Raw genomic sequence first — 22,892 nt, 5'->3', positions numbered from 1 at the left:
CCCCGGATCTTAGTCCCCCCCGAGGATTCCATCGAAAAGGATGGAGTTAATAGACTTTTGACAGGGTGTTTTGTCCTCTCAGAATGAGACAAGTGTAACATTAATACCAATTTTTTTGCAGTGCTACATGTAACTTACCAAACACATTATTTACACCACCAGCAGCTATCTTATCTGCATATTCTTCCATGACATCAAAGTTAATCTCCCTTCCAAAAAAAAGAGAAGAAAGTATTAGAGAACATATTAATAGGAAAGAATCTAAAATAAGAAATTAGATCATTTCATTTTGTGTGCTGTCACCTGTACGTCCACATAAGTGGATGTCACATGACTTATCCAGCCAATCAGAGACATCTACCCTGCAAGGCACCCTGCATATATAGGTATGTACAAACTTTGCTCATTCTCCTGAAGACGACGAGAACACACATGTCGAAACATCAAGTTTAAGGCCTGCTTTTACAAACTTTGCTCATTCTCCTGAAGACAACAAGAACACACATGTTGGGTGGTCCTTTTCAGGACCAACAATTGCAGAGCTACCAAGTCTCACACATTATGCGTGAGACTCAAGCATTTTGGACTCTTGTTCATCCCCTCAAATCTCTGTCTCACGCAACTATCACAGCCCATCCCCATATACATTGTACACAATGTCTGTGATCTCACTCAGACTCACAGAAAATCTCAAGCATAGCTGGTCTTTGAACTTGGCATCTCTGCAATTGCCCGGGAAAGACACATGGTACATGTATACCATGAAACCTGGTACCATTGCCTAGTACACTAGATCACTTCTCATACATTTAAATATATTGTATGTATAAGATCTACAAGTTACGAAGACGAACAATTATCAGGCAAAAGATGAAAAAAGTCTCATTTTCAAAACATTTATTTACAACTTTCAATTCTTATTACTTTTCTGATTTTCCTCCATTCATGTGAAGGTTGAATTTCCCTTTAAAATCAAAAGATTAAACACCATGGCCTGTATTCTGATAGCAGGTTCTCTTTCCTGATTTATCGATGGTGAAGACATTCCCCTATTTATAGTTCCTAGACAATTATGAATGATTTGAGAGCCAAATGAGCTGAAATATGATATCTCTACCGTTAGTGATTTATGTAGCAAATGGCTATCCATACTTAAACCACAACTTTAAACCTGAGTTTAAGTTAAACCCGACTTCAGAATACGGGCCCATGAGTATACTGTTTAGACTGTAACTGCCACTTGGCATAAATCTGTTTGGTCTCCCCTCCGATTGGTCTCATCTCTTAGTCTCATCCCAATTCATCTTCAACCAGTTTGTCTGAACTCATTCCATTTTAATGACTTCATCTAAACATTAGTTTTCTGTAGATGAACTGTTCATGAACCAAATTTTCATTTTTAAAGTGCAAAATATTCGCTAATAGAAAAGTGGAAAGGAGACCTGGGCATTAGACTGATTAATCAATTGATTGACTGATTCATTCAGTTACCTACCTTACCTACCCCACCCACCTACACACCTACCTATATCTATCCATCCATCCATCCATCCATCTATTCATATATATATATCAATTTATTCATTTATTCATGTATTTATTAATTTATCTACAAGTGGATAAATCTGTTGAAATTCTTACCCATCCTGCTTGAATGGAGTGAAGGGAGCTGCTATTGGTCCTTTAAGCCGAAGCTGGCTGATTCTTCCCTATAAAAATATAAACAAACGATAACAGCATCATGTGAATAGCATCAAATTAAGGGGAAAAGATAACAGGCATGGAGGATGATTGTAATAATATCTAATTATCTGTAAATAATTCTCTCAATAAATTGTGACCTCCCTACAGTACACATGACTGCATTCCATTGAAAACCCTCTTCACCCAATAAACATGTTTTTCATTAAAAAAAATTCAACAAGCAAAACACTGAAAATTTCATCAAAATCGAATGTAAAATGAGAAAGTTATGACATTTTAAAGTTTCGCTTCATTTCACAAAACAGTTTATATCGCTGTCGGTATGCAAATGAGGAACTGATGGCACTGACTCACTATTTCTTTTGTATTTTATTATACTATGAAATATTTTTAGTTTCTCATCACTGCCATGTGATATGAAGTTTTATTCCTCCCCGAACACGTGGAATTCCATTATTTTAACATTCTGTGCTTCAGGCAAGGTCTTAATCGTCAATTCATAAAGATTGAAATATTGTATAATTCAAACAATAAAAAAAAGTGGGTGAGTGACATCATCGACTCTCTCATTAGGATGTAAGTGGCTCGTTCATATTTATAACTATTTTCTTAAAAATAAGCGAAACTTTGAAATGTCATAACTTTCTTATTTTACATCCGATTTTGATGAAATTTTCAGCACTTTGCTTGTCTGATTTTTCTCTATTGATTCAAATCAACATTTTTCTGAGGTGGACTTGACCTTTAAATAATGGAAAACACAGAGATCTGACTCAAGATTCTACTATGAGCCTTTAGAGGGTTCAGACATGTACTGTATATTGCACAAACTCAGAGTTGACATACAGTGGAGATTGAGTAGATTCATGAGTTAAACTCGCAAAAAATGAGATTGAATGCTCTCTCGAAGTCTGTGCGATTATAGCTTTAAAGTGAGATTATGGTGCATGTTCATGTACTGCCATTGGAAATTGCCTTATGGTACACTTATCATTGGACACACCGCTGTGTGGCATTGTGAGTCTCGATTTGAAGTGCCAGGCCAGATTTGGAGGGTTGAGTGGAAAGATTACGTATTTAACAGAAGGGTACTGACCCATATATGCAAGGAAATAAAAGGATCATGAGCAGCTCTTTATTCAATTCAAGAGGAATGATGTGCATGGTCAAACATTCATGGAGATTTAGAATGGCTGACCATAAATCAAAAAAATCTGAAACCAGGCTTTCAATGTATAAAATGGAGATATGTATCTATAGGATTTATCTATTTTCTTCTTTTTATACTGGTAATCCAATAATCTGTTTCATTATCGTTGTGAAGCAATTGCGGACCTAGGATTTTTCCCAGGGGGGGTGGCAAATTCGTCCGCCCTAAAAATGACAAGTAAAAAAAAAGAGAAAGTCTTCAAGCTCGTCAGGGGAGGGGCTGGGCGGGGGCAGGGATAGGTCCTTTGCATAAGTTGTGACTCGTCAGGGGGCGGGCAGACTGCCCCCCCCCCCCCCGGCCTAGGTAAGCTAGTGTTGTGAAGGCTGCATGTATAAAAATATAAAAAAGTTCAATTTTCACTCGATTACAATCAAGCTAATGTGGTTGAGTGGGTCAATCTCTTTCCTACTTCTACTATTGTATTTTAAATCATACATGTAAGTCCATGTACGAGTGAATAATAATTTTAAGGAAGTCTTTAAGAAAGGGTTGAAAAAAATCATAGGGGTGTTAACTCAGAATTGGAACTTATTAGCTTTTCCTGAAATTTATTTGCTGTGTGTTCTTGTTTGAGTTATTCAATGAGGTATCAAAGTGATTTATGTACATTCAGGAGATCCCTCAAAACATATCTTTTCAATGCATAAAAAACTAACTTTGAACCAATGGTCCAATCTAAATATCTCGATTACTTTATTCTTATATACCTTTCACTATTTCTTCTTTAAGCGCATCACACATGCTATGCTATGTGTGATGCGCTATACAAGAATTGAGCATTATTATTAAAACATTTTGGCCCATATTCTGAAGTCTGGTTTAGCTAAATTTTATAGGCTGGCCATGGACTAACTTTGTGTTAAAACTATAGGAAGAGAAAACTTTCTAAATTGCATAAAATATACATGTTGGCTCTTTTCTTATGTTTCAATGACAAAGAGAATCTATTTCAGTAGTCCAGTCAGTACAGTAATATGAATAATTTTAGAGCAAAATATTTTGTAAATGAACTTCACTGTTAAAAATTACATGTATCTGTCACAATTTGCTATTCATATTCAAAGTTCAAACCACAACTTTAGACCATATTTTAAATTAAACCGAAATTCAGAATATTGGCCATTATCTTTCTATCATTCACAGTTCAAGTCTGAAGTTTGAGTGTACCGGTAATAAATTATTTCATACACCCATGAATCATCATAATGTTCTACTGCAACATTCTGGTAATAAAGTACATACAGATAGTCACATAAAACCAGATACTCTGATATTCAAAAGCTACCAGAACGTATGAATACATATCAACAAAGTAATATTCTAGTCTGTACTTACGTTTCCATTGGAGGACATGATGTCTTTGGCAAGCTTTCTTTTCAGGTACCAAAATGAAAACTGTGATGTGGCAACTCTACCTCTGTCAGACCATCAATAGCTTCTACTGCTACCAGCACGCACAGATAAATACCTGCATGGATGATCAGCGGATAGATAAATTCTAATCAAATGGATATGACATTGAATTTCGTACAGCATGAGTGACCTTGATAAAAGAAAGCGCACAATAGGCAGGAATCCAACAAAAGAGTCCAGTCAATGAGCCATACGAAAAAATGGCCTCAAAGGAGAGGTGCAAGCAATTTCTGTAGATTTTGGAGTGTTTGTTTTTTAAGCATCAGTCCACTATCGAGTGAACAAAATCTGTTTGAAGAGTAATAGTGAGAAAGTGAAAGTGATTCATACTGCCATTGATCACCATCCCTCTTAATAAATTCAAAAGGGAAAAAGTATGTTGCCCTGAGTATTACTGTATCTAATTAATCAGCCTTTATATTTTTTTTCAAAGGGAAGTTGCATGCACCCAGACAATAAGTAGATTTTAATAAAAGCAGAAAAAATTGAGAAAAATAATGGTGAACTACATGTACAGGTAGGTTTTAATGAATATCTTTTAATCAATGAAAAACAACATTTCTAAAGTTTTATTGTGTGAAGTCAGATGAGCAGATCCTCGGTATGATCAATATTTTGGTAATTAAAAAAAGGGTGAAAGTGATCATATTTCATTGCATTTTCTATTTTTAATGCATGTTTATTTAAAAGAATTGAATTTTTGGAATTTCTATTTCATGATATGGTGAAGCTGCTTGTCAATATTGTAAACATTTTTTTTTTAAAGTCATACATCTGAATCTGAATAGTTGGGTCAGCAAAATGTCTTTGGGAGACACACCCACGCTAACGTAGTGAAGAGAGTAGCGCAACGTGTGTGGAATGACTTTCATTGAATTTTTTTCAGTTTAAGTTTAAATAAGTCCAGGGAGGGGCAATTTACAATCGAGGAGGGGAGGTTATTCCAGTCCTTTAAATACCGTGCTTACAAAGAAGGAATCTTGAAAAACCCTGGCCTTATGATGAACCTGGAGGAATTTTTGGTAATTCCCCCTTGTATGTCTTGTGTTCCGTTGAACAAAATCATATTATGTCTATGATATTCTTTGATGGATCAAACTTGTAGATCGAATATTGTCTGCTTTTATCAAAACCAATAAATTATCAAGGTGAACTTGCACTTTAATGGATGTTTCTATATGCATACAAAACCAATTAACATACCCTTTGTGATTAACCAATCAGATATAAGGATTTTAGTATTAAACAGAAATATCATTTGAGAGGGTCAGGCTTGGGCTCAATTACTTTCTTCCATTATAATTACATATAATTGACGAAATTTTATTACTTACATTACTTTTCTACCAAATTACATTTTTTTCAATTACAATCACCAATTACATGTACATTTATCAATTACCATTTACATACTTTCTAGAAAAGTCATAAAATATGAAATCAATTTGTAATCTCTATGTATTAATTAGCACCACATTTCACATAACTCTACATAAGTTACAGAGAAACTGAAAAGATGAAGGTTTTTTGTTTTTAAGAGCAAGGATTCTGCCTTTAACACTCTTTGATGCTACTGAGCAATTGACATGAAAAAGGTCATGACATCAAATCATAAATTAAAGGACAAGTCCACCCCAACAAAAACTTGCTTTTAATATAGAGAGAAAAATTAAACAAGAATAACACTGAAAATTTCATCAGAATCGGATGTAAAATAAGAAAGTTATGGCATTTTAAAGTTTCGCTTCATTTCACAAAACAGTTATATGCACATCTCGGTCGGTATGCAAATGAGGAACTGATGACATCACTCACTCACTATTTCTTTTGTATTTTATTATATGAAATATCAAGAAAAACTATTGATCAACGATCAATAGTTTTTCTGTTGAACTGTATAACGTTGACTGGAGTGAAGTACTAGCATGTATCGATGCTGAAAAATCTTATAATTTATTCATGAAAATTTTTATCAAACTTTATGATAAACATTTTCCTCTTCAACAACAAAAAAGGAGAAGAAGAAATAGAAAACCGTGGGTTACCAACAAAATTCTAAGATTAATTAGAAAAAAGAATAAATGTTTCAAAATATTTTGCCAAACTAAACTTGCCAGTAACGAGAGAAAATTTAAAAAAATCAGAAACAAACTTATTAATATCATTCGTATATCTCGTCAAGAATATTACAAAAAAATATTATATATGAATCAGAGTAGTATAAAAAAGACATGGAAAACTATTAATGAGTTATTAGGTAAGAAGAAAAATCTAATCCCCAAAGTGTTTAGATGTGATCAAAAAATATATTCTCAACCAACTGAAATATCTGATGCATTCAATGAGTATTTTGTAAATATTGGAAAAAATATTAGTGATATGGTCCCACAATCTATTCATTCTTCTCATTTTTATTGTCGAACAAATGTGGTTGGTTCCTTATTTTTATCACCTGTACATATAAATGAATTGATTAATATTTGTAAATGCCTTAAAAGTAGTGCAAGTTGTGGAATTGATAACGTAAATTGTAAAGTTGTTAAGCGTGTCATTTATGCCATTGCCTTGCCTTTAACTCATGTATTTAATCTGTCTTTTGTAACTGGGAAAGTACCTTCAAAACTCAAAGAATCTAAAGTAATTCCCGTTTTTAAGAAAGATGACCCGATAAATTTGTAAATTATAGACCAATATCCCTCTTACCATGTTTCTCTAAATTGCTTGAACGAATAGTATATAATCGATTACATAAGTTTTTAAACAGTAATGATATCTTAAGTGATTCTCAATACGGATTTCGACCCACTTTTTCCTGTGAGCATGTTCTTTTAAAAGTTAAACAAAAAATAATGGATTCATTTATTGCTGACGAACACATAATTGGAGTTTTCTTAGATCTATCTAAAGCTTTCGATTCTATGGACCACTCATTACTTTTATTTAAACTTAATCAATATGGAATTCGAGGGATCGCGTTAGACTGGTTTAGGGATTATCTTTTAAATAGGGTTCAACATACATTTGTCCACGGTGTCTTATCTTCTTCATTAAATGTTTCCGTTGGGGTACCGCAAGGATCAATTTTAGGCCCCTTGTTATTTCTTTTATATATAAACGACCTTTGTAAATCATCTAATTTGTTAACCTTTTATCAATTTGCTGATGACACAAGTATTTTTTATTCTTCTAAAGATTTAAATAATACCATCCACATCCTGAACAATGAACTCCAAAATGTTTCCGACTGGTTAAAAGCAAATAAGTTGTCCCTGAATATAAATAAAACTAGATGCATCTATTTTCAAAAAAATAAATCTTTAACACGAACCCATACTGACAAATCTAATAATAATAATTCAATTGACAACGATCGTATTCACATTTATATCGACAATAAACGTATCGAATTAAGTAATTCCATTAACTTTTTAGGTGTCACATTGGATAATCTTTTGAGTTTTAAGTACCATATGATAAATGTATTACATAAGATAAGTAGGAATACTGGTTTACTTTATAAACTTAAGCATAGTTTGCTTCATAAAAATCTGATAACTCTATACCATTCCTTAATTTTCCCTTATTTAAAATATTGCAATATTGTCTGGTCTACCAATGTGACCTCATATGAATTGTACTCAATATACAAAATTCAAAAGAAATGCTTAAGAATAATTACTAATTCCCATTACCTAGCACCATCCGCACCTTTATTTAAGAAATTGTCTTTACTTAATATATATGATATCAATAAACAAGAAATCGCAATATTTATGTATAAGTACAAGAAGAGGTTGTTACCCACTCCTTTTTCAGATCTTTTTCAATATAATAATCAAATTCATAACCATAATACCCGTTCTTCCAATAAAATTCATCTATGGTCTATCAAGTCTTGTCACGAAGCTACATGTAAATCATTAAGTTATGTAGGTCCCAAACAATGGAATGAGATTCCCCAAATAATATCTAATTCACAATTTATATCTTCCTTTAGAAAACAGTACAAAAAATTTCTAGTGAATGATTATTAATTTTCGCAGTTGATATCAATGCACTACTTGTACCCTTCCCCCCTCCCTTTGATTCGTGTCTTTTTGTATTTTTTGTTGTTTTCTCTGTCCCTTTTCCTACATTGTATTCACTACAATGATATGATATTCTGGTTTTTCTTTTTCATTAATATTGTTGTCTTTTTACTATGTTTTGGCGATCCAGCCTTACAGGTTTCTGATAACCTTCATGGAAAGCCACGCAATGTATTATATTATCTAATCACATTATTTGATGTTTCTTTGTATTTTTATCCTATTTTGCGAAATAAAGATTGAATTGAATTGAATTGAATTATTTCTATTTTCTCGTACTTGTCATGTGAAATGAAGTTTCACTCCTCCCTGAACACGTGGAATTCCATTGTTTTAACATTTTGTGCTTCAGGCAAGGAGGTCCTAATCGTTAAATTCGCAAAAATTGAAATATTGTATAATTTAAACAATAAAAAACAAAAAAAATAGTGAGTGACATTATTGACTCTCTCATTTACATGTAACTGGCTCGTTCATATAACTATTTTGTTGAAAATAAGCGAAAATTTGAAATGTCATAACTTTCTTATTTTACATCCGATTTTGATGAAATTTTCAGCATTGTTCTTGTCTGATTTTTCTCTATTGATTCAAATGAACATTTTTCTGAGGTGGACTTGACCTTTAAAGGGATGGTCCGGGCTGAAAGTATGTAGCGTAATAAATAGAGTAGAATTCACTGAGCAAAATGCCGAAAATTTTATCAAAATCGGATATCAAATAACAAAGTTATTGAATTTTAAACTTCAGCAATATTTTGTCAAAACAATCGTCATGAATATTCATTAGGTGGGCTGATGATATCACATCTCCACTTGTTCTTTTGTATTTTATATAAAATCAGGTTTATTCTAATTTTTTCAACCAAGAACTAGAAAAAGTGGATAACTGATTCTGTGCATTAGATATTTATTGCTGCAACGTCATTATAAGGGAGACATATTCACACAAGTATGAAATAATGAAACAAATATGATTTTATTTAATAACATAAGAAAACGGAAAGTGGAGATGTGACATCAAAAATGATGATCATCAACCTACCTAATGAATAACCATGGCAACTGTTTTCACAAAATATTGCTGAAATTTAAACTTCAATAACTTTATTATTTGTTATCCGATTTTGATGAAATCTTCGGCATTTTTCTCAATGAATTCTACTCTATGTATTCAGATACATGTATAAATTTAAACAATAAAAAACAAAAAAAATAGTGACATTATTGACTCTCTCATTTGCATGTAACTGGCTCGTTAACTATTTTGTTGAAAATAAGCGAAAATTTGAAATGTCATAACTTTCATATTTTACATCCGATTTTGATGAAATTTTCAGCATTGTGCTTGTCTGATTTTTCTCTATTGATTCAAATCAACATTTTTCTGAGGTGGACTTGACCTTTAAGTAGGTTTATTGTAGAGTAATAGAATATAATAAAAAATTATTATTGATAGTAGTTCAAGTCAAAATTATCATTTTTTCAATTACAATTACTTTCCCTTTCAAAATTTATATACTCAAAAATGTAATTAAAATACGTAATTGATCAATTACCTTGTATTTGAACCAAAACCTGGTGAGGGTATAAACTATCCAGCAGTGTGCTACATGTACCGTACATATTTTTTTAGAAGAGCGCTTGTCCGGTAGGGCAAGTGAATGTTTAAATAGTTGGAACATACCAGCCCAAAAATCTACTTTACTTGCCTGGAAATATCCTTGAAAAAAAAAGTTTAACCTCTTCTACAGAAAGTTTTGCTGTTTAATAAACCATTAACCTTTTTCTCTCTCATAACATGAACTGATCTACCTTGTTAATGCATTTCTTTTTCCAAAGTGATTTTATCTTGCCTGCCATGACTAAAGTTATAGGGTCAATATCATCATATCAACCCTAATTTAGGTCCTTCTACTGTGAGAATTTTGCTTTCTAATGTGTAAATTTTGCTTGCCCAATTTGGGCAAGTAGTTTTGGTCCTTATTTCAAAACACTTGCCTGACTCTAACTTTACTTGCCCCGGGCAATCGGGCAAGTGCTAATGTAGCACCTTATAACCTAATTATTCAAATAATCATGAAGTTTTATGATTATCCTCTGAACACTATTTAGTTTGCAGGTCAGAATATAAATTTAGTTTTAAAGTGGTCTGAATTCTCAGACTATATATGTATACCTGCACTATTTTAGGATTGACTGTGCATGTGACACATTTATTGACACCCAACTTTTGAACTGTTGATTTGTCTTAAGATCCGTTTATTGAGTGTTAATTAGGTACATTCAGATGCTGGGCTTATCAAAACCACATCTTCCATTTTACTGCTGTTAAAAGAGACCTACATGAACATGTAGAAGCAAACAGCTTTAAAAATTCTAATACACACTATTTTTAATAATAAGAAGAATAATAGTAGTAATAATAATAATGATAATAATAATAATGATAATAATAGTAATAATTATATAACAACAAATAATGATGATGATAACAATCAAACTTAGCTCTACATTTAACTGATTTACAGGGCTATGATTCAAAGTATCAACTTCACCACCAATCGTTTACAAAGATAATGTAGTATTTATCAATAACTTCTCAATAACATCAGGTTGGATATCAAGTTTATCAACCAAATATATTGATAAAAAAGTCCTACAATTTATGCATGGACATGTAAGGTTCCAAGTACTTTCACAATAACATGATAAAACCACATAATCTGTCGTTATCATCTCAAGACCATGACCTTAACTGTCAAAGTTATTTGGTTTTGTATGTTTGTAAACCAAACACAAATACAATAAAAGATGCATAAAGATCTGCATTTGTGAGTACTTGTCAAAACAATACTACATGTAAACATTGTTCATGCTATTAAAGATTCCACCTGTAAGTGGCAATTCACCTTATAATTTGGTTTTCAAAAATGTAAGCAGGTTACATAACTAACAATGTATATTTTGTATAACAGGCTTAGTGCCCCATTTTTAAAAATAATAATGCACTGTATTGGTTACATATATGGTTGTAGACATCAGATCCCATTTTTTCATGGAACTTGTATCTCAGTTTCCTTGATATACTTGTTCGTTTAAAAACCTCCATAATTATGCTGTCTTGGATTACCAGTTGTGTTTTTTAATCCTATCAATAGTTGTTTGGAAACCACTTCATATCATAGCTTGTATATTTTGTTTTGTCTACTTTATTTACCAAATCACCCATCTTTGTTTAGATCACACTGATATTAAGTCATCACTTTGCCACATTCCTTTTTTGGGGGTGAGGGGGTAGGTTTTTTTTCTGGTTGTTATTTTGTCTTTTTTGTGTAACTGTGTTTGTGTGATTTGCAATCACCTAATAATTATTTGTAAATTTTGTGATTTATTTCAATTCGTTATAATAAAAACAGGAAAAAAAAAATCCACCTGTAACATGAAAGTTTTTATGGCAATGGACCCTTTCTATCATCTCTGGCACCTGAGTGTGATGGTAAGTGGGTGGATCTCGGCAGTTTTTAACGAGAAAATCATAACCTACAATCAGGGCAACAATTGACATGTGAACTTTGAAGTGTACGATTAGCAGATAAAGAACCCATAAACTTGCAGGTACATGTACCATTGTTTCCAACTTTGTACGAGGAAGGTGTTCTATAATCTATAGTGATATCAAGACCCATTTTCAATACTTTGGCAATATATGCTCTAGGCCTGACAAGAACTTCAGTATTAAGTTATTGACAACTAACTTCATCTTCCATCGAAAGCCCTTGAGCATTATTCACATGATCTTCTATTTAGTCATACTTCCTCCTTCACCTAAAAAGCAACATGACAAATTGGCATAGTTGTGCTTGCACATTTCATTTAGTAAAAGGGCAAGGTTAAACAGATGTGACATTATTGACCATATTAAACAAAAGCTATTTAAAAACTTTAGACAATGAGAGTAGAGTTTGAATATTGAAGAGTATCACACTTTAACACAGAGAAATAGACAATCCAAAGATTGTTTCAGAGTTCCTAAAGATAAGGCTAACAGTATAGTCATTCAAGTATATTTTAATCCATGGAAGAAATTAGCCTTATAATGTAATCTTGTTATTCAGTGGTCAATGAATTAATTCTTTTGTTACAGTATACATGTACATGTAGTTAGAAGACACACAAAGCAAAACAAACGCCCCAAGTCATTGTTTTTGGAGTAATAAATTAAAATACGAGGGTGATTATCATGATTTACTAAATGGTGATTTCGTTAGGATTAATTGGTAATTTCCTCTTCCATCTAATGTTAGTTTTTTTAATAACAAATGAGATCTACGATCAGAATATGCTCACCCTCGGAAAGTGTGTTCACACCCACTCAATCAAAACAAAAAACAGAACACAAAACAAAGAATCAAGATGTCGACATGGAGGCGGTTTGGAAGTTTGTGTAAGGAAGAAAATTAATCCATATCATGCACGCATGGAGGACATAAAAATTAGACATCCCCAAGACATGATGTACATTATAAAATAGGTGTATTATTTCAAGCATCACGATTGGCCAATACGTGTCACATGACATCCAACTTTTTTGTGCACTGCACAGCAGTGCAAAAGGTGCACAACGAAAATTGACATTGCACGCTCAAGGCACACTAGTGTGGTAGAAGTCCAACAGAACTGTACTGTAACTTTTTAAGAATTTGTTTCTGTGTTTTTATTTTTTAAAACAAATAATGCACTTACTCAGTCGTGCGTAAAGGTAAAGGCAGAGAGAGCTTGGTTTCTTCAGATGGTGCACACTGGGCACTCGCCGCAGGCGGCTCGAGCACAGTGCGGCACCTATCTAAAGAAACCTCGCGTGCTCTGCATTTCTACTAATGCACTCGCAGCTGCATGCATTATTTGTATACAATCAATTCACCAATGGACTCAATGGGAAGGGGAAAGTACAGGCTGGAGCAGGGTTTTACTTTTTCATGAAATCTTCAGACAATATAGACGGTCTACACATCACCATTGGCGGCGGAAGCCACAAAAATTAGGGGGGGGGTCTACCTGAAATTTTGTGATGGGCACAGTATGTAAAAAATTTGACAAGCAAAAAAAAAAAGGACCTCAACCTAAATTTTAGGCATTTTAAAGGGGATCCACCAGAATAGTTTTTTTGGGGGGACGCAGGAAAAAAAATTGACAAGCAAAAATAAAAAAGGTCATCAACTAAAAATTTACCGCATTAGGGACCGTCCCCCCAACCTCAAATTTTTTTTGGATCTGTCCCCCCCCCCGTTTCCGCCGCCTATGCACATCACTACCAACCAACAAAATGATAATTTGTCAATGAAATAAAAACCAAAATGTAGAAATTTATTTGTGAACATTCTAGATCTATACCGCCACTTGCGTATAGGCTCCTGCATGTGCACTTCAAATTACTGCATCACAGAAGCGTACACATGGTTTTTTAAAGGGGGAGGGTTCCAACTGAATGAAGGTCTTTACAACCAATTTTAGGTTGTTTCCTACCCCCAAAAAAATTAACAAGTAAAAAAAAAATTATGGGGAGGGGGATTGGGTATCAAGAAAATTTAAGGGGGAGGGTTACTTTGAAGTCCTGTAACCGTCATTACTATGGTCCATAACAATTTCTATGAACAAGGTTATATAACCTTGTTCTCTGTTAATTACTACTCCCTGTTTGTTGAAAGGCAGTGTATACAGCCACACGCGTGTGTCTTTACCATCCAGCCACACGCGTGTGGTTATATCCAGAACACCTATCTGTGGATACTGCCACACGCCGCCAGTAATAACAGTAAAACACGTACCGTATGTAGGTCTGACCGTCTATATCACGATCAAAATAACCTCATTTCTTCATTAAATTCTTACATTCTAAACCCCTTTGATATCCTTAGATCGTTTCAATTTCATTCTCACCGTCTTCTCTCCTTGCTTTTCTTGTCTTGTTACAAACGGTCGTCTGTTTAACAGCAAATTCTCTTTTTCTACTTGTGTCGATTCTGGCTTCCTTCGCGGTGGCAGACCCATACAGCGTTAGCGCAGTAGTAGAAGACATTTTACGTAAAAACCCAAACTGTGTATGTCTACTACTGCGCTGCGCTAACGCTGTATGGGTCTGCCACCGCGAAGGAAGCCAGAATCGACACAAGTAGAAAAAGAGAATTTGCTGTTAAACAGACGACCGTTTGTAACAAGACAAGAAAAGCAAGGAGAGAAGACGGTGAGAATGAAATTGAAACGATCTAAGGATATCAAAGGGGTTTAGAATGTAAGAATTTAATGAAGAAATGAGGTTATTTGATCGTGATATAGACGGTCAGACCTACATACGTCATGTACGTGTTTTACTGTTATTACTGGCGGCGTGTGGCGGTATCCACAGATAGGTGTTCTGGATATAACCACACGCGTGTGGCTGGATGGTAAAGACACACGCGTGTGGCTGTATACACTGCCTTGTTGAAATAAGGTTAGCAATGTTTGGCTTAGCCTTATTTTCTCTTTTTCTTTGGGACTAATGCTTGATTTTTTGACACTGTCAGGTTCCATTACAGCTATTCATCATATAACTTGGCTCTTACGTAAATTTGATTCTCTAGTATATTATTTTTTCTGAATTAAAAATAGAGATTGAAAAAAAAATGATCCTGTGTGGATATGAGCTAGTTGATAATTACCATCTGCACAATAATTATGCAGTCGACCCTCCTTGTCTGCGTAGGCGCATACATGCGCTGAGCTATTTAATTTCTAGTAAAACAAGATACGCAATTTGCAACAAACGTAAACTTTACACATCAATACATAGACAGATATTCATTAAAAAAATCAGATTAAAAAATGGTGGAAAATAATTTTTGGCCATTTCTTCTGACAGCCTCAAATTGCAGCCTTTCTCATCAAATTCCCTGAATCGTGTGCAAAGTGAATGGGTGCGGACTCATGCCGGAGCACCATTTATTTGTTCAATCCATATTAAATGACTGCCTGAGGCAGGGGTTTTTTCCAAGAAAATCGTTATTTCTTTCAAATTTTTATGAGATATTTGCATGGCACAGTATCTCATAATGATGTAAATTGTAAGGAAGGAACATTGCATTATCAGCTGACAGATTTTGTGAAATAAAAATAAATTCATTGTTATTGTTAAATCTAAGTCAAAATTGTTAATAGGTGCGCACATTATGATTGGGGACCTTGATCATCTATTCCTAGGCCAGGGAGCCGGGAGCTCCGGCCCGCAAAGGCCAAAGCATGGCGGAGTTCCCTGAGTATACGGTCATGACGGTACCGTACCTACTTAATACTTAGGAACCACCAAATTATCAACAACAAAAAAACTAACAACTAGGCCTATAAACGTTAGACAGTTCCTTAATATAAGATTCAAGTAGAACTACAGGTACCTTAGATCTGCTGGACTGCTGGCCAAACTCGAACTCTCGTCTACTAGTAATCTCGATCACTTCTGCATGGATGAACGATAGATATGATGCCTGTCATGTCAAGTCACGAGACAGTATCTGTCATGGGATCAGCCCCCGTGCCTCGCTCGCCTCATCAAGCTCCAGCCCGCTGCGCCGCTCCGAAGCCACAGGACTCGCACCGCCTCTCTCCAGCTCTCCCTATCAGAATCGCGAGTGCGTCGTTTAACAGCTGATTCTTTGTTTACAAATATTGATAGTCTTTACAAACCGTACCGTACCAGTGACATGTTTAATATGTCAAACCTTTGCTTTGGAAATGTAGATACATGTAATAAAAATCAGTTGTTACAATAACAAAAGTCAAAATGATTTTGTTTTGGTAAACATTTTGCACCATTCTTTATTACCGGTATCTCCCTTTCACTTGTAAAATTCAGGCATAGTAGGGGAAGTTTTTAAAAAGCAGGAAAATATATACAAATATATTGGTGGTTGATGAAAATAAATCACAAGAGTTAAAAAAAATCATAATTTTAGACGATTTTAATATTTGACGTCATATATGAGCAACACCCCATACATCATATGATATATATTTCATTATGTCTTTCTTTTTTTTCAATGGAACATGATGATCAAAAATATTTTCGTATAGAAATTTAGGAAAAGAAGGTGTCTGATCATATGTTTACCCATATACAAATATATTGGTGGTTGATGAAAATAAATCACAAGAGTTAAAAAAAATCATAATTTTAGACGATTTTAATATTTGACGTCATATATGAGCAACACCCCATACATCATATGATATATATTTCATTATGTCTTTCTTTTTTTTCAATGGAACATGATGATCAAAAATATTTTCGTATAGAAATTTAGGAAAAGAAGGTGTCTGATCATATGTTTACCACACAATTATAATCACTTTCAAATGTTTGAGGAAATTATGTTTTGGGGGAATTTATATCACACAATAAATAAAAAGGCACTGCTCATCTAGCTGTGAGACACAAAATCAAAACTTTATATATAAGGGGGGAAAAGGGGGTCTGAGGCAGCCACGCTCGTTCGCCGGAAGGTTTGGTTATTCCGAAGGTTCGTTAGTCCAAAAATGAAATGAGGTTCGTAATTCCGAAGGTTCGTTAGTCCGAAAAGGAAGTGAGGTTCATAATTCCGAAAACGAAATGATTAACAAACCTTATTTCGTTTTTGGATTAACGAACCTTCAGAATTAACAACAAACCTTATTTCGTTTTTTGGATTAACGAACCTTCGGAACATCGAACTTTATTTCGTTTTTGGATTACCGAACCTTCGGAATAACAGACCTTCGGAATTACGAAGTGTAACCCCAAACCCACCTTGAATATGTACAAACACCAGCTGACATTAAGTGATGGTTAGTTTTTATTAATTTACTTACAAAACAAAATCTATTACTCATACTCATTGACATCAAGGTACACGATCAGTTGTATACATGTATATCAAATATAGCCAAGAAATTGGACGGAAACCACGAGTACACGAATCCATTCATTGAAAATTCAAATGATTGAAACACACTTAAGTAACTAGATATATGGTTAGATCCCGGTCCCATAACACAAAGGTTAGCAATTAATCAGAACATTTCTGAAAGAAAGATCAAATGAATAAATAAACATGATTTGAACTGAAGGAGGTAGTCTAATTTACTCATGAACAATACAATAACACAATTAATAACACAATTTCAGTACCTTAATTCAAAAGGCTTTCTTTGCCATTGATAATATATGTTTTTTTTTATAAAACAGCAACCAATATTTGTATCAATAAAAAAGGAAAATATTATCACAATCAAAGATTAAATCCAATGTGCCACAAAAAAAATTATTTCATTAATAACTGTATTAAGCAATAAAGAAACAGCAAATAGACACAAAGTATTGCACAGGATAAAAACTATCTTTAAAAAGAAAAGAAAAGAAAGATACAATGTAAAATACTTACAAATTTGTTTTCAAAGACTGAAAGAAAATATTAGGTAAATGAAAGACAAACCTATATAAAAGTAACATTTTTCTTTCAGGATGATTACTTAAAGAAGAAGTCAAAGTAAATTATTTTTTGTTGATATTTCTCGATGATTCGAAAGCAAAATTACATACAACAGGCTAACATATCAATTTACATTCAGTTCTACTGTCACAAACTGTAAAAAATACTTTCTAGGTAATGGCTACATTAAATCAATGCATAACAATCAAATAACATTTATGGTAATTGTGCATAATAAATTATCACTTCATAATAAAGAACTATTTTATATACATTCAATTTCAGTTCAGACCAATGATATACATTGTATACACTTTTAGACTGATAATAAAGAGAAAGTGTGGATGTCATTGGATGTATTTTTTTCAGTTGTTAGAATTGAAATTTGGTCTCTGGTAGTGCATTCTCTTGTTAATAATCTTGTTTTCTTTTAAGACCAGCCCTTACTTTAGCACTTACTTTACAAACTTATACACATTAATTTTATTTTGATCTCACAGTGATTGTTTGCGAGATCAAAATAGGGAAAAATGGATGAAGGACATTCAAAAATGATTATTTTCACTAAGATAAGACTTTGATAATGGTAAACAAAAACTGACAGCTTATATCACCGATACCCTGTTATACCAAAACTAATGTGACATGGTGATACAACATAAAAGCAAATAAAATACATTGATGACGATACTTGAACATTCAGAAGCAGAATACATGATCAAAACTGGAACCCCAAATTCCAGCCAACAACCCCCCCCCCCCAAATTCACAACTTTTGAACATAAAACTCTGTGAAGACTACTAAAGCAGAAAAACATAAACTTAAGTTCATTAGTAAAATATCCTCTCTTCTAAATATAAAGAGTTCATTTCTCTTCATGTGCGTCTGCAGGGAGATAAATACAGCTCACTGAAATGACCAATATAAAAATAAAATAAATTACTGTACATCTTATGGTATCCTACAGTTTACTTAAATACACAACTCCTTGAAATGAGAAGGGGAACAAGTATCATCAGTATAAATATCAATACCAAAAATTGTTTCAAAATATAGATTTTTCAGCTCTCACTCTAATATCCGTTCCCTGTTATGAAAAGACTGGTATTAGAAAACCTATGTCATGTCACTATTACAATGGGGTACTACATGTACCACTTATAATGCAAGCTATGGTTAAATACTTCATCCGTTCATCTTACCAGATACAATACTAATTTGCAGCTATCTCATTGGGGGATTGATCTCAACCCCTATCTTAAGATCAACATAAATTTGCGGTTGATTTGGCCCAATTTTAAAGGGCAAGTCCACCCAAACAAAAAGTTGATTTGAATAAAAAGAGAAAAATCCAATGAGCACAACAATGAAAATTTCATCAAAATCGGTTGTAAAGTAAGAAAGTTAAGGCATTTTAAAGTTTGGCTTAATTGTACATAATACATGCAGTTATATGCACATACCGGTCGGTATGCAAATGAGGGAACTGATGACATCACTCACTTTTTATTTTGTATTTTATTAAAATGAATTTGAAAAATTCTAATTTTCTCCTCATTGTCCTGTGAAACAAGGTTTTATTTCTCACTGAACATGTGGAATTATTGTTTAACATTGTATGGTTCAGTCGAGTTGGTCCTTATTGTCAAATCTGTAAAAATTGAAATATTACAGTCTAATTCAAATAAAATACAAAAGAAATAGTGAGTGAGGGACATCATCGATTATTTCAATTGCATGTGACTAAAGTGTGCATATAACTATTTTGTAAAAAATAAGCTAAATTTTAAAATGTCAGACATTTCTTATTTTACATCCGATTTTGATGAAATTTCCAGCACTATGCTTGCCAGATTTTTCTCTTTTGATTCAAATCAACATTTTAATGAGGTGGACTTGACCTGTAATTTATCTCAACTCCAATCACATCAGTAGGCCAATACACAGCAAAGATCTGCTTTGAATTCACCCAAATTGAATCACAAATCTTCAGAGAATGGGCTTCAATCAAATGGTATGGTATGTATAAAATAAGTAAATAAAATAAAACCAAGTGATTTAATTCATAACTTGAAATGAAATTAAAACACAAATTATCAAACATTTTTTTCTTCCATCACAATCAATAATGTAATATAGACTTCATCTCAGCCTTCTTCTTTGTTTCCATGAGACATTAAAGCTGAAAAATAATGAAATATAGACTTCATCTCAGCCTTCTTCTTTGTTTCCATGAGACATTAAAGCTGAAAAATAATGTAATATAGACTTCATCTCAGCCTTCTTCTTTGTTTCCATGAGACATTAAAGCTGAAAAATAATGTAATATAGACTTCATCTCAGCCTTCTTCTTTGTTTCCATGAGACATTAAAGCTTGTGTATAGCTTTGGTAAAGGGTCAATAATGTGATTGATAATCGAATATCATCTAATATGACAGTCTTACTGAAGCGTAGAGACCGTTAGATATTTTTCCAACTGCTCTTCTCTGAGAAAATTTCAAATATTCAAATCTTGGATATATAGCGCCCTCTCTCGGTGATGCTTGTTTTAAATTAAAAAAAATGGGCATTCAAGCACTTATCTTATAAATTCAGTGATTAGATATCCAAAAGTTACAGACAAAGAACATATCTTGAAAGTTTCAGCCCATTCCATGATTTGGAATAGGATTTAATTGAAAGACAAAAACACACAGATATTGATCGGGTGACCCGACCAAGTTAAATTTCCATGTAAAATCGCAAAATTTATCCTGTAAAACACATTTTCATTTCATATCCTCCACATCATAACTGTTATAGGGCATATCCATTCATATTAGCTAGCAATGAATTGGAATAGTGATAGGTGCATTTTGGTGGATTAACCAAAACTATACACAAGCTTTAAAGCTGAAAAATAATGTAATATAGACTTCATCTCAGCCTTCTTCTTTGTTTCCATGAGACATTAAAGCTGAAAAATTCCAACAAACTTCCTAGGAATAGTGATTCACGTCAGTCAACCATAAATACTATCAAACTAAGTGTCCAACGTAAAACTGTCCAGCTCACTTTCATTGCAAACATATGCAAGGTGTATATTTTAAAAATTCCTGAGATAAAATGGGTGGTATTCTCATACCAATGGTTATGTTAACCTGAGGCAAACTTCAGCCACATATCTATGGAGTGCCATTTGCTACCTCATTTATCAACAAATCGATTCAATGATGTAGAAAAAAGATGAATGAAATTGAAACAATAATCAATAATATAATAATTTTGTTATGAAGTGAGAACAATAGAATACTCTGAATACTCAGTGAATTTTAATCAATTATTAAAGAAGTACGACAGCATTCCATGAGAGTGCGGACTCAAATTCTTGTGAAGCCTGGAGGAGCTACATGTAAACCATAAGAATATTACCTAGTAAATTTGCAGTGTATAAAACTGAGTAAGAAAATACACCCTGTACATAGGCAAAGAACAACTACCGGTATCCACTGCCACACATACATGTACTTCTTTTTTTTTTATAGTCATGAAGCAATCATTCTCATTGTTAACAAGTCACACACAACTTTACATTCACAGAAAAATGTTCAATCTGTACTATTTACAAGACTTGAATACAAATCTGAAAGACATTTAGTATTGAAGATAATTAGCAGCCCTGAAACATGTCAAAACACTGGTACAATATTTCATTCCTTGTTTCATGAACTGGCAGATACGGTGTACTCCTAATCAAAGGGTTATATACATGATGTAGATATGAAAAATTTTATATTGTAACTTCAGATACTTGTCCTATAGCATGGCAAACAATTTTACCACCTACACTGCACATCTATTGAAAGTAAAGATTTTAAATTTTCAGATTATTCAAGCCAAGCTATTCTTCATAAATGCCCTGTTGGAGAAATTCGGATTAAACTTGTGAGTAAAATTATGGAAAGGAAGTTTTGATACCACTTGCTCTTACATATTTTACAAAGTGAAAAACATGTACAAGACATGATTAGCACTCATCACAATGGGCAAAATTCACAAACAACCAACTTCCTTTTTTTCCTTTTTCACAAAGCGACATATTTGCTGAGTACATGTACATTTAGGAAATCCCTTTGTGAAAAAGCAAAATCTTACTTTTCAGGCATTTTCATTTTCACACCACATGAAGCATATTATAAAAGTCTAAAACTTGTGATATAAGTCAAAGAAGTAAGTTAAAGATCTAAAAAAAACCTCCCCCAAAATAATAAAGTAAACCTTGAAAAATTATGAAATTTTACCAGTTGCTGCCAGTTCAAGAAACAAAGGATTTACAAATTTCTCTTTTTAAAAATTGCTCAGTACGATCACAAAATAAATGCACTTTGCTTTTACAAGATCCTATCACTAATAACCCTATTAAATAGGAAGTACATGCGAATCAACTCTAGTTTCATAAGAAAAACATCATCACTACCAAGTCCCAAGAGTTAGTACTTCAATATCTATTTCACATTTAAATTTCAATTAATTTTAAGTAAATGCACTGTAATTTTGCAGCTGAAAGAGTATACTGTATAAAAATGATTTAATGAAAACAAGACATATTTTGTTTTATTCAATGACCATCAGTTTCACAGTGCAGGGAGACCAAATAACCCTTTAATGGCCAAATGCTGTCAATGTAGTGTATATCTCAAATACAAAGAGATGTGTAAGATTTGAATATCAAAGTAAACCCCTCCCATATCATATATGAAAGTTCAAAGTCCTTCTAGATATGTTTCTTCATTTTACATTCATTTATCGGAACGCATGTACGTGTATGTTCACATGATGTTCTTAGTACCTCACATATGCTTGAATGTATATTTCTTCATGTTCCTCAGAGCAAAAAAAATTACCTTTTATTCAGCAGCATGTATTTTGTGTCAGCCTAAAAATGATGAGCATCTCTGTATCTTAGAATTAAGAACACAACTCTCCTAATAATTTT

The 22,892-nt window shown here is 33.2% G+C and overlaps 1 protein-coding gene across 1 annotated transcript in view; it reads right to left on the bottom strand.

Annotated features, from left to right (window-relative positions):
* The window catches only part of LOC121428171 (N-acetylneuraminate lyase-like), a 42,627-nt gene extending 26,744 nt beyond the window's left edge, over nt 1-15,883 (bottom strand). The window contains exons 1-4 of the mRNA XM_041624777.1: nt 15,845-15,883; nt 4,250-4,382; nt 1,642-1,709; nt 139-209 (exon numbers count right to left, since the gene is read on the bottom strand). Coding sequence (XP_041480711.1) covers nt 139-209; nt 1,642-1,709; nt 4,250-4,267 — 157 coding nt within the window. The 5' untranslated portion in view covers nt 4,268-4,382; nt 15,845-15,883. The remainder of the gene's footprint in view (nt 1-138; nt 210-1,641; nt 1,710-4,249; nt 4,383-15,844) is intronic.
* Between the last annotated feature and the right edge of the window lie 7,009 nt (nt 15,884-22,892).

The sequence above is a fragment of the Lytechinus variegatus genome, chromosome 14 (assembly GCF_018143015.1).
Source record: "Lytechinus variegatus isolate NC3 chromosome 14, Lvar_3.0, whole genome shotgun sequence".
NCBI classification, from domain to species: Eukaryota; Metazoa; Echinodermata; class Echinoidea; order Temnopleuroida; family Toxopneustidae; genus Lytechinus; species Lytechinus variegatus.
Note: the sequence above shows the minus strand (reverse complement) of the source record. Positions and strands in the feature narration are given on the sequence as shown.